Raw genomic sequence first — 12300 nt, forward strand, 5'->3', positions numbered from 1 at the left:
TTCTTGTTATTCCTTTATTGTGATTGGATGAATGAAACACAAGGTGGGCGGAGCTTACAGGACCAAGGAGCTGGGAGTTCATGTGAACATGTAGTGTTTGTATATCCCGCCCACATACAGTATAGCCACGCCCCCAGACCATGTGCCTCCTCCAATAGGCTTCAAAAGCAGCACCAGTCTGACATGGGGCAAATCTTGGTCTGTTACCGACAGTGACTGGGGGGGGCGGAGCTGGCACCCTGCCCCACCCACACATACAGGCCATGGGCCCAACTGGGTGGGTGGGAGGAGACACGGGGCCCAACTGGGGGGGAGGAGACACGGGGCCCAACTGGGTGGGGGGAGGAGACACGGGGCCCAACTGGGTGGGAGGAGACACGGGGCCCAACTGGGGGGGAGGAGACACGGGGCCCAACTGGGTGGGGGGGAGGAGACACGGGGCCCAACTGGGTGGGAGGAGACACGGGGCCCAACTGGGTGGGGTGGAGACACGGGGCCCCACTGGGGGGGAGGAGACACGGGGCCCAACTGGGTGGGTGGAGACACGGGGCCCCACTGGGGGGGAGGAGACACGGGGCCCCACTGGGTGGGTGGAGACAGGGGCCCCACTGGGTGGGTGGAGACAGGGGCCCCACTGGGTGGGAGGAGACAGGGGCCCAACTGGGTGGGTGGAGACAGGGGCCCAACTGGGTGGGTGGGTGGAGACACGGGGCCCCACTGGGGGGGAGGAGACACGGGGCCCCACTGGGTGGGTGGAGACAGGGGCCCCACTGGGTGGGTGGAGACAGGGGCCCAACTGGGTGGGTGGGAGGAGACAGGGGCCCAACTGGGTGGGTGGGAGGAGACAGGGGCCCAACTGGGTGGGTGGGAGGAGACACGGGGCCCCACTGGGTGGGAGGAGACACGGGGCCCCACTGGGTGGGTGGGAGGAGACACGGGGCCCCACTGGGTGGGTGGGAGGAGACAGGGGTCCAACTGGGGGGGAGGAGACACGGGGCCCCACTGGGTGGGAGGAGACACGGGGCCCCACTGGGTGGGTGGGAGGAGACAGGGGCCCAACTGGGTGGGAGGAGACAGGGGCCCAACTGGGTGGGAGGAGACAGGGGCCCAACTGGGTGGGAGGAGACAGGGGCCCAACTGGGTGGGAGGAGACAGGGGCCCAACTGGGTGGGAGGAGACAGGGGCCCAACTGGGTGGGAGGAGACAGGGGCCCAACTGGGTGGGAGGAGACATGGGCCCAACTGGGTGGGAGGAGACAGGGGCCCAACTGGGGGGGAGGAGACATGGGCCCAACTGGGTGGGTGGGAGGAGACAGGGGCCCAACTGGGGGGGAGGAGACATGGGCCCAACTGGGTGGGTGGGAGGAGACAGGGGCCCAACTGGGCAGGGGAGGGGCCTGAGGGGCAATAAGTCCTGCTCCTGGGGCACCTGTAGGGGGCGCAGGTAGGAGTAGATTATAAATAAGAGAGTTACAGCTGGGGGGCCGGGGGGGTAGCAGCATTCGCTAGTACTCACTAGTAGTGTTACTAAGGCGTGTATACGTCACAATTACACAAACAACAACACAAACAACTGCATGGAGACAACCAACCAATAGTGTCAGTCCGGCAGCCAATCAGAGCCAATCGGTGCCTTATTGCTAGTGTCTCTGCCGGGAAGGGCCCCAAACTCCGGGGGAAACAAAACAGCTTATATAGCGGGGGGGCCCCCAATAGGAAGAGAGACGAGGAGCGCCGCGTGGGAGGAGCCAGTTAGGGGCCACAGGTGGGAGGAGTCACGGCGTTTGCCCTCCGGGGCGCTTTGTTCTGAAGGATCCGATTAGGGACTGGACCCCCCGGCGTACGCTGGAGCCCACCCTGCGAGCCACTGAGTCTGCGGGGGGGGTGGGGAGGCACGAGGAGCCGTGGGGGCGGGCATCCAGGCACTTCTGGTACCGCAACTGGGGAGAGACAAGAGAGAGGTGTGGGAGGGGCCAGCTTGTGGGAGGGGCTAAGCATTCACCAGATAGAACTCCCCCCCCCCCCCCCCCCACTATTCATGGTGCATTCACTGGGCTACACTGGGGCCCCTGGTACAAATCAGCCCCCCCCCCCCATAGTCCTAAATGTGCAGCAGAAGAAACACAGATTGGGGGGGGGCATTCACTGGGCTACACTGGGGCCCCTGGTACAAATCAGCCCCCCCCCCCATAGTCCTAAATGTGCAGCAGAAGAAACACAGATTGGGGGGGGGCATTCACTGGGCTACACTGGGGCCCCTGGTACAAATCAGCCCCCCCCCCCCCATAGTCCTAAATGTGCAGCAGAAGAAACACAGATTGGGGGGGGGGGGCATTCACTGGGCTACACTGGGGCCCCCTGGTACAAATCAGCCCCCCCCCCATAGTCCTAAATGTGCAGCAGAAGAAACACAGATTGGGGGGGGGCATTCACTGGGCTACACTGGGGCCCCTGGTACAAATCAGCCCCCCCCCCCCCATAGTCCTAAATGTGCAGCAGAAGAAACACAGATTGGGGGGGGCATTCACTGGGCTACACTGGGGCCCCTGGTACAAATCAGCCCCCCCCCCCATAGTCCTAAATGTGCAGCAGAAGAAACACAGATTGGGGGGGGCATTCACTGGGCTACACTGGGGCCCCTGGTACAAATCAGCCCCCCCCCCCATAGTCCTAAATGTGCAGCAGAAGAAACACAGATTGGGGGGGGGCATTCACTGGGCTACACTGGGGCCCCTGGTACAAATCAGCCCCCCCCCCATAGTCCTAAATGTGCAGCAGAAGAAACACAGATTGGGGGGGGGGGCATTCACTGGGCTACACTGGGGCCCCTGGTACAAATCAGCCCCCCCCCCCCATAGTCCTAAATGTGCAGCAGAAGAAACACAGATTGGGGGGGGGCATTCACTGGGCTACACTGGGGCCCCTGGTACAAATCAGCCCCCCCCCCCCCCATAGTCCTAAATGTGCAGCAGAAGAAACACAGATTGGGGGGGGGGGGCATTCACTGGGCTACACTGGGGCCCTGGTACAAATCAGCCCCCCCCCCCCATAGTCCTAAATGTGCAGCAGAAGAAACACAGATTGGGGGGGGGCATTCACTGGGCTACACTGGGGCCCCTGGTACAAATCAGCCCCCCCCCATAGTCCTAAATGTGCAGCAGAAGAAACACAGATTGGGGGGGGGGGGGGGGGGGGGGGGGCATTCACTGGGCTACACTGGGGCCCCTGGTACAAATCAGCCCCCCCCCCCCATAGTCCTAAATGTGCAGCAGAAGAAACACAGATTGGGGGGGGGGGGGGCATTCACTGGGCTACACTGGGGCCCCTGGTACAAATCAGCCCCCCCCCCCCATAGTCCTAAATGTGCAGCAGAAGAAACACAGATTGGGGGGGGGCATTCACTGGGCTACACTGGGGCCCCTGGTACAAATCAGCCCCCCCCCCCCCATAGTCCTAAATGTGCAGCAGGTGGGCGGGGCTTAATCGGATAGTTTGGCTTTAATCCTAGAATGGCATTGGCAGTGTCCTTAGATGAGGAATTTCTGAGGGAGGGGCAGACCTGAGGCCCTTAGTGGGAGGGGCAGACTTAAACCCCCAGTGGGAGGGGCAGACTTAAACCCCCAGTGGGAGGGGCAGACTTAAACCCCCAGTGGGAGGGGCAGACCTTCAGCACCCAGTGGGAGGGGCAGACCTTCAGCACCCAGTGGGAGGGACAAACCTAAGGCCCCAGTGGGAGGGACAAACCTAAGGCCCCAGTGGGAGGGGCAGACCTAATGGGAGGGTCAAAATTGAGGGGCAGGGGCAATAGCTATGGGGCAGATTCTCACCATGCAGGCCGCTTGCACAGCCTCGGACAGATGGGGGCAGGGGCAATAGCTACGGGGCAGATTCTTACCATGCAGGCCGCTTGCACAGCCTCGGACAGATGGGGGCAGGGGCAATAGCTATGGGGCAGATTCTCACCATGCAGGCCGCTTGCACAGCCTCGGACAGATGGGGGCAGGGGCAATAGCTATGGGGCAGATTCTCACCATGCAGGCCGCTTGCACAGCCTCAGACAGATGGGGGCAGGGGCAATAGCTATGGGGCAGATTCTCACCATGCAGGCCGCTTGCACAGCCTCGGACAGATGGGGGCAGGGGCAATAGCTACGGGGCAGATTCTTACCATGCAGGCCGCTTGCACAGCCTCGGACAGATGGGGGCAGGGGCAATAGCTATGGGGCAGATTCTCACCATGCAGGCCGCTTGCACAGCCTCGGACAGATGGGCCGCGTTGGGTTCGCACCAGAACATGTGACACACAAATTGCCCCGGGGCGTCGGCCATGATGAAAGCGAATGTGCGAACGTCCTGCCCGACCCCCATGAACGACAGGAACCGGACCCGACACTCACTCAGCGGCTCCTCCGTCTGTCAGAGACACAGGGGGGTATAAAGGGGTGGTTCTGGCAGCACATGGGGCAATACTGACAGGCTGGGGGGAACACAACACATTGGGCGCAGGGAGGGGTCCCACAAAGAGAAACAAACGGGGCCAGTGAGTGGGCAGGGGCAATACAGAGACAGGAAGGGGGCAATAGAGAGATGGATAAGGGGGCAATAGAGAGACGGGTTAGGGGGCAATAAAGAGACAGGTAAGGGGGCAATAGTGAGATGGGTAAGGGGGCAATAGTGAGATGGGTAAGGGGGCAATAGTGAGATGGGTAAGGGGGCAATAGAGAGATGGGTAAGGGGGCAATAGTGAGATGGGTAAGGGGCAATAGAGAGATGGGTAAGGGGGCAATAGTGAGATGGGTAAGGGGGCAATAGTGAGATGGGTAAGGGGGCAATAGAGAGACGAGTAAGGGGGCAATAGAGAGACGAGTAAGGGGGCAATAGAGAGACGAGTAAGGGGGCAATAGTGAGATGGGTAAGGGGGCAATAGAGAGACGGGTAAGGGGGCAATAGAGAGATGGGTAAGGGGGCAATAGAGAGATGGGTAAGGGGGCAATAGAGAGACGGGTAAGGGGGCAATAGAGAGACGGGTAAGGGGGCAATAGTGAGATGGGTAAGGGGGCAATAGAGCTGAAGGAGACAGGGAACGAAGTAGAAGGAGGGGTAAAACCACAGGTGGGGGGGGCAGTAAGGGGAGAATAGGGGACACCCCGGGGCCCATACAGACCTGTTGCCGGGTGATGGTGACAGTTGCAGCCGCCACATTAACGGTGACAGGAATCCAGTCGGCTTTACTCCTCGCCAGTGCAGTCTGCAGCATCTTGTTAATCACCTCCATCCCTGCACAGAAAGCATCCAGTCTCTCACTGCCCATAGTAACACCGCCTGCCCCTTCCCTAGCAACCCCGCCTGCCCCTTCCCTAGCAACCCCGCCTGCCCCTTCCCTAGCAACACAGCAACACCGCCTGCCCCTTCCCTAGCAACACCGCCTGCCCCTTCCCTAGCAACCCTGTCTGCCCCTTCCCTAGCAACGCCGCCTGCCCCTTCCCGAGCAACGCCGCCTGCCCCTTCCCTAGCAACCCTGTCTGCCCCTTCCCTAGCAACGCCGCCTGCCCCTTCCCGAGCAACGCCGCCTGCCCCTTCCCTAGCAACACAGCAACACCGCCTGCCCCTTCCCTAGCAACACCGCCTGCCCCTTCCCTAGCAACGCCGCCTGCCCCTTCCCTAGCAACGCCGCCTGCCCCTTCCCTAGCAACGCTGCCTGCCCCTTCCCTAGCAACACAGCAACACCGCCTGCCCCTTCCCTAGCAACCACTGCCTGCCCCTTCCCTAGCAACACTGCCTGCCCTTCCCTAGCCCCTGCCCCCTTCCCTAGCAACCCTGCCTGCCCCTTCCCTAGCAACCCTGCCTGCCCCTTCCCTAGCAACCCTGCCTGCCCCTTCCCTAGCAACACTGCCTGCCCCTTCCCTAGCAACCCTGCCTGCCCCTTCCCTAGCAACCCTGCCTGCCCCTTCCCTAGCAACACTGCCTGCCCCTTCCCTAGCAACACTGCCTGCCCCTTCCCTAGCAACATAGCCTGCCCCTTCCCTAGCAACACTGACTGCCCCTTCTCTAGCAACACAGCGACACTGTCTGCCCCTTCCCTAGCAACACTGCCTCCCCCTTCCCTAGCAACACTACCTGCCCCTTCCCTAGCAACCCTGCCTGCCCCTTCCCTAGCAACCCTGACTGCCCCTTTTCTAGCAACACAGCGACACTGTCTGCCCCTTCCCTAGCAACACAGCGACACTGCCTGCCCCTTCCCTAGCAACACAGCAACACTGTCTGCCCCTTCCCTAGCAACCCGGCCTGCTCCTTCCCTAGCAACACTGCCTGCCCCTTCCCTAGCAACACAGCGACACTGCCTGTCCCTTCCCTAGCAACACTGCCTGACCCTTCCCTAGCAACACAGCGACACTGCCTGTCCCTTCCCTAGCAACACGGATGGAACATCCAAGTTAAAGTTCATGTGTAGAGAGAAATGTTGTATCTGTAGTGTGGCCCCCAGCTCCCTTGTTTGATAGGAAGCAGGAAGGGGAGATCAGAGGCACCAACGGGAACCTACCCGCGGGCTTACTGACGGGCACCTACCCGCGGGCTTACTGACGGGCACCTACCCGCGGGCTTACTGACGGGCACCTACCCGCGGGCTTACTGACGGGCACCTACCCGCGGGCTTACTGACGGGCACCTACCCCCGGGCTTACTGACGGGTGTACCTACCCGCGGGCTTACTGACGGGTGTACCTACCCGCGGGCTTACTGACGGGTGTACCTACCCGCGGGCTTACTGACGGGTGTACCTACCCGCGGGCTTACTGACGGGTACTTACCCGCGGGCTTACTGAAGGGCACCTACTGCGGGCTTAGTGACTGGCACCTACCCGCGGGCTTAGTGACTGGCACCTACCCGCGGGCTTACTGACGGGTGTACCTACCCACGGGCTTACTGACGGGTACTTACCCGCGGGCTTACTGACTGGCACCTACCCGCGGGCTTAGTGACTGGCACCTACCCGCGGGCTTAGTGACTGGCACCTACCCGCGGGCTTAGTGACTGGCACCTACCCGCGGGCTTAGTGACTGGCACCTACCCGCGGGCTTACTGACGGGTGTACCTACCCACGGGCTTACTGACGGGTACCTACCCACGGGCTTACTGACTGGCACCTACCCGCGGGCTTAGTGACAGGCACCTACCCACGGGCTTACTGACGGGTGTACCTACCCACGGGCTTACTGACGGGTACCTACCCACGGGCTTACTGACGGGTACCTACCCACGGGCTTACTGACGGGTGTACCTACCCACGGGCTTACTGACGGGTACCTACCCACGGGCTTACTGACGGGCACCTACCCACGGGCTTAGTGACAGGCACCTACCCACGGGCTTACTGACGGGTGTACCTACCAGCGGGCTTACTGACGGGTACTTACCCGCGGGCTTAGTGACAGGCACCTACCCACGGGCTTACTGACGGGTACTTACCCGCGGGCTTAGTGACAGGTACCTACCCACGGGCTTACTGACGGGTGTACCTACCAGCGGGCTTACTGATGGGTACTTACCCGCGGGCTTAGTGACAGGCACCTACCCACGGGCTTACTGACTGGTGTACCTACCAGCGGGCTTACTGACGGGTGTACCTACCAGCGGGCTTACTGACGGGTACTTACCCGCGGGCTTACTGACGGGTACTTACCCGCGGGCTTAGTGACAGGCACCTACCCACGGGCTTACTGACGGGTGTACCTACCAGCGGGCTTACTGACGGGTACTTACCCGCGGGCTTACTGACTGGCACCTACCCGCGGGCTTACTGACGGGTACTTACCCGCGGGCTTACTGACGGGTACTTACCCGCGGGCTTACTGACGGGTACTTACCCGCGGGCTTACTGACGGGTGTACCTACCAGCGGGCTTACTGACGGGTACTTACCCGCGGGCTTAGTGACGGGCACGTTGCCAAGGTAGAAGACTTGGAAGCGCTGAACCAATTCGTTCTTTGGAGCCGGGAACTCGACTGCGGAGAGAAGAGGGGAAAGAGCTCTGAGGAGTCATTGTGTCCCACAATTCCCTGCGTGTGGGCGGAGTCACACAGAAACAGACATGCAACATATAATGCGATGTGATGTCATTACTGGGCTAAAATCTGAGGAGACCCCCCCCCCCGGGCGCCAGACTGTACCATGTAATGAGATGGGGGGGCGCTGTACTGAGACACAGACCAGTGATACAGTGACCGGTCAGACTGGGGGAGGGGCAGATAAGACACAAAGGGGGCGGGGTTAGAGACAGGGGTTGTTACCTTGGAAAGGAATATCCACCAATCGGGACTGATCCAGTAAGAGGCCGTTCATGAGTGAGCGAGTGCTGCGTCTCTCCGCCATGATCTGTAACCACAGAAACACTTGGGGCAGATGCACAGGCTGGGGGCACTGGGGGGGGCAGATGACAGGCTGGGGGCACTGGGGGGGGCAGATGACAGGCTGGGGGCACTGGGGGGGGGCAGATGACAGGCTGGGGGCACTGGGGGGGCAGATGCACAGGCTGGGGGCACTGGGGGGGGGGCAGATGACAGGCTGGGGGCACTGGGAGGGGGGGCAGATGCCACAGGCTGGGGGCACTGGGGGGGGGGGCAGATGCACAGGCTGGGGGCACTGGGGGGGGCAGATGCACAGGCTGGGGGCACTGGGGGGGGCAGATGCACAGGCTGGGGGCACTGGGGGGGGGGGCAGATGCACAGGCTGGGGGCACTGGGGGGGGCAGATGCACAGGCTGGGGGCACTGGGGGGGGGGGCAGATGCACAGGCTGGGGGCACTGGGGGGGGGCAGATGCACAGGCTGGGGGCACTGGGGGGGGCAGATGACAGGCTGGGGGCACTGGGGGGGGGCAGATGCACAGGCTGGGGGCACTGGGGGGGGCAGATGCACAGGCTGGGGGCACTGGGGGGGGGGGCAGATGCACAGGCTGGGGGCACTGGGGGGGGGGCAGATGCACAGGCTGGGGGCACTGGGGGGGGCAGATGCACAGGCTGGGGGCACTGGGGGGGGGGGCAGATGCACAGGCTGGGGGCACTGGGGGGGGCAGATGCACAGGCTGGGGGCACTGGGGGGGCAGATGCACAGGCTGGGGGCACTGGGGGGGGGGGGCAGATGACAGGCTGGGGGCACTGGGGGGGGGCAGATGCACAGGCTGGGGGCACTGGGGGGGGGGCAGATGCACAGGCTGGGGGCACTGGGGGGGGCAGATGACAGGCTGGGGGCACTGGGGGGGGCAGATGCACAGGCTGGGGGCACTGGGGGGGGGGGCAGATGACAGGCTGGGGGCACTGGGGGGGGGGCAGATGCACAGGCTGGGGGCACTGGGGGGGGGGGGCAGATGCACAGGCTGGGGGCACTGGGGGGGGCAGATGCACAGGCTGGGGGCACTGGGGGGGGCAGATGCACAGGCTGGGGCACTGGGGGGGGGGGCAGATGCACAGGCTGGGGGCACTGGGGGGGCCAGATGCACAGGCTGGGGGCACTGGGGGGGGGGGGCAGATGCACAGGCTGGGGGCACTGGGGGGGGGCAGATGCACAGGCTGGGGGCACTGGGGGGGGCAGATGACAGGCTGGGGGCACTGGGGGGGGGGCAGATGCACAGGCTGGGGGCACTGGGGGGGGCAGATGCACAGGCTGGGGGCACTGGGGGGGGGGGGCAGATGCACAGGCTGGGGGCACTGGGGGGGCAGATGCACAGGCTGGGGGCACTGGGGGGGGCAGATGCACAGGCTGGGGGCACTGGGGGGGGCAGATGCACAGGGGTGGGGGGCAGATGCACAGGCTGGGGGCACTGGGGGGGGGCAGATGCACAGGCTGGGGGCATTGGGGGGGCAGATGCACAGGCTGGGGGCACTGGGGGGGGCAGATGCACAGGCTGGGGGCCACTGGGGGGGGCAGATGCACAGGCTGGGGGCACTGGGGGGGCAGATGCACAGGCTGGGGGCACTGGGGGGGCAGATGCACAGGCTGGGGGCACTGGGGGGGGGCAGATGCACAGGCTGGGGGCACTGGGGGGGCAGATGCACAGGCTGGGGGCACTGGGGGGGGGGGCAGATGACAGGCTGGGGGCACTGGGGGGGGGGGCAGATGCACAGGCTGGGGGCACTGGGGGGGGGGGCAGATGCACAGGCTGGGGGCACTGGGGGGGGCAGATGACAGGCTGGGGGCACTGGGGGGGGCAAGATGCACAGGCTGGGGGGCACTGGGGGGGGGGGCAGATGACAGGCTGGGGGCACTGGGCGGGGGGGCAGATGCACAGGCTGGGGGCACTGGGGGGGGGGGGCAGATGCACAGGCTGGGGGCCACTGGGGGGGCAGATGCACAGGCTGGGGGCACTGGGGGGGGCAGATGCACAGGCTGGGGGCACTGGGGGGGGGGCAGATGCACAGGCTGGGGGCACTGGGGGGGCAGATGCACAGGCTGGGGGCACTGGGGGGGGGGGCAGATGCACAGGCTGGGGGCACTGGGGGGGGGCAGATGCACAGGCTGGGGGCACTGGGGGGGCAGATGACAGGCTGGGGGCACTGGGGGGGGGGCAGATGCACAGGCTGGGGGCACTGGGGGGGGGCAGATGCACAGGCTGGGGGCACTGGGGGGGGGGCAGATGCACAGGCTGGGGGCACTGGGGGGGGCAGATGCACAGGCTGGGGGCACTGGGGGGGGGGGCAGATGCACAGGCTGGGGGCACTGGGGGGGGGCAGATGCACAGGGTGGGGGCAGATGCACAGGCTGGGGGCACTGGGGGGGGGCAGATGCACAGGCTGGGGGCATTGGGGGGGGCAGATGCACAGGCTGGGGGCACTGGGGGGGGGCATATGCACAGGCTGGGGGCACTAGGGGGGGGGGCAGATGCACAGGCTGGGGGCACTGGGGGGCAGATGCACAGGCTGGGGGCACTGGGGGGCAGATGACAGGCTGGGGGCACTGGGGGGGGGCAGATGCACAGGCTGGGGGCACTGGGGGGGGCAGATGCACAGGGTGGGGGCACTGGGGGGGGGCAGATGCACAGGCTGGGGGCACTGGGGGGGGGGCAGATGCACAGGCTGGGGGCACTGGGGGGGGGCAGATGCACAGGCTGGGGGCACTGGGGGGGGCAGATGCACAGGCTGGGGGCACTGGGGGGGGGCATATGCACAGGCTGGGGCACTAGGGGGGGGGGGCAGATGCACAGGCTGGGGGCACTGGGGGGGCAGATGCACAGGCTGGGGGCACTGGGGGGGGGCAGATGACAGGCTGGGGGCACTGGGGGGGGGCAGATGACAGGCTGGGGGGCACTGGGGGCGCAGATGCACAGGCTGGGGGGCACTGGGGGGGCAGATGCACAGGCTGGGGGCACTGGGGGGGGGCAGATGGCACAGGCTGGGGGCACTGGGGGGGGCAGATGCACAGGCTGGGGGCACTGGGGGGGCAGATGCACAGGCTGGGGCACTGGGGGGGGGGCAGATGCACAGGCTGGGGCACTGGGGGGGCAGATGCACAGGCTGGGGGCACTGGGGGGGCAGATGACAGGCTGGGGGCACTGGGGGGGGGGGCAGATGCACAGGCTGGGGGCACTGGGGGGGGCAGATGACAGGCTGGGGGCACTGGGGGGGGGCAGATGCACAGGCTGGGGGCACTGGGGGGGGCAGATGACAGGCTGGGGGCACTGGGAGGGGGGGCAGATGCACAGGCTGGGGGCACTGGGGGGGCAGATGCACAGGCTGGGGCACTGGGGGGGGGCAGATGACAGGCTGGGGCGGCACTGGGGGGGGGGGGCAGATGACAGGCTGGGGGCACTGGGGGGGGCAGATGACAGGCTGGGGGCACTGGGGGGGGGCAGATGACAGGCTGGGGGCACTGGGGGGGGGCAGATGCACAGGCTGGGGGCACTGGGGGGGCAGATGACAGGCTGGGGGCACTGGGGGGGGGCAGATGCACAGGCTGGGGGCACTGGGGGGGCAGATGACAGGCTGGGGGCACTGGGGGGGGGCAGATGCACAGGCTGGGGGCACTGGGGGGGGCAGATGCACAGGCTGGGGGCACTGGGGGGGGCAGATGACAGGCTGGGGGCACTGGGGGGGGGGCAGATGACAGGCTGGGGGCACTGGGGGGGCAGATGCACAGGCTGGGGCACTGGGGGGGGGCAGATGACAGGCTGGGGGCACTGGGGGGGGGGGCAGATGCACAGGCTGGGGGCACTGGGGGGGGCAGATGCACAGGCTGGGGGCAATGGGGGGGCAGATGACAGGCTGGGGCACTGGGGGGGGCAGATGCACAGGCTGGGGGCACTGGGGGGGG

The 12300-nt window shown here is 65.5% G+C and overlaps 1 protein-coding gene across 1 annotated transcript in view; it reads right to left on the bottom strand.

The window, feature by feature from the left end:
- apbb1 (amyloid beta precursor protein binding family B member 1) overlaps nt 1–12300 on the bottom strand; it is a 43267-nt gene continuing 30967 nt past the window's right edge. Inside the window, exons 9-13 of the mRNA XM_031896273.1 lie at nt 8288–8435; nt 7919–8002; nt 5163–5275; nt 4235–4411; nt 1–1939 (exon numbers count right to left, since the gene is read on the bottom strand). Coding sequence (XP_031752133.1) covers nt 1775–1939; nt 4235–4411; nt 5163–5275; nt 7919–8002; nt 8288–8435 — 687 coding nt within the window. The 3' untranslated portion in view covers nt 1–1774. The remainder of the gene's footprint in view (nt 1940–4234; nt 4412–5162; nt 5276–7918; nt 8003–8287; nt 8436–12300) is intronic.

Source organism: Xenopus tropicalis, chromosome 2 (genome assembly GCF_000004195.4).
Source record: "Xenopus tropicalis strain Nigerian chromosome 2, UCB_Xtro_10.0, whole genome shotgun sequence".
Lineage (NCBI taxonomy): Eukaryota > Metazoa > Chordata > Amphibia > Anura > Pipidae > Xenopus > Xenopus tropicalis.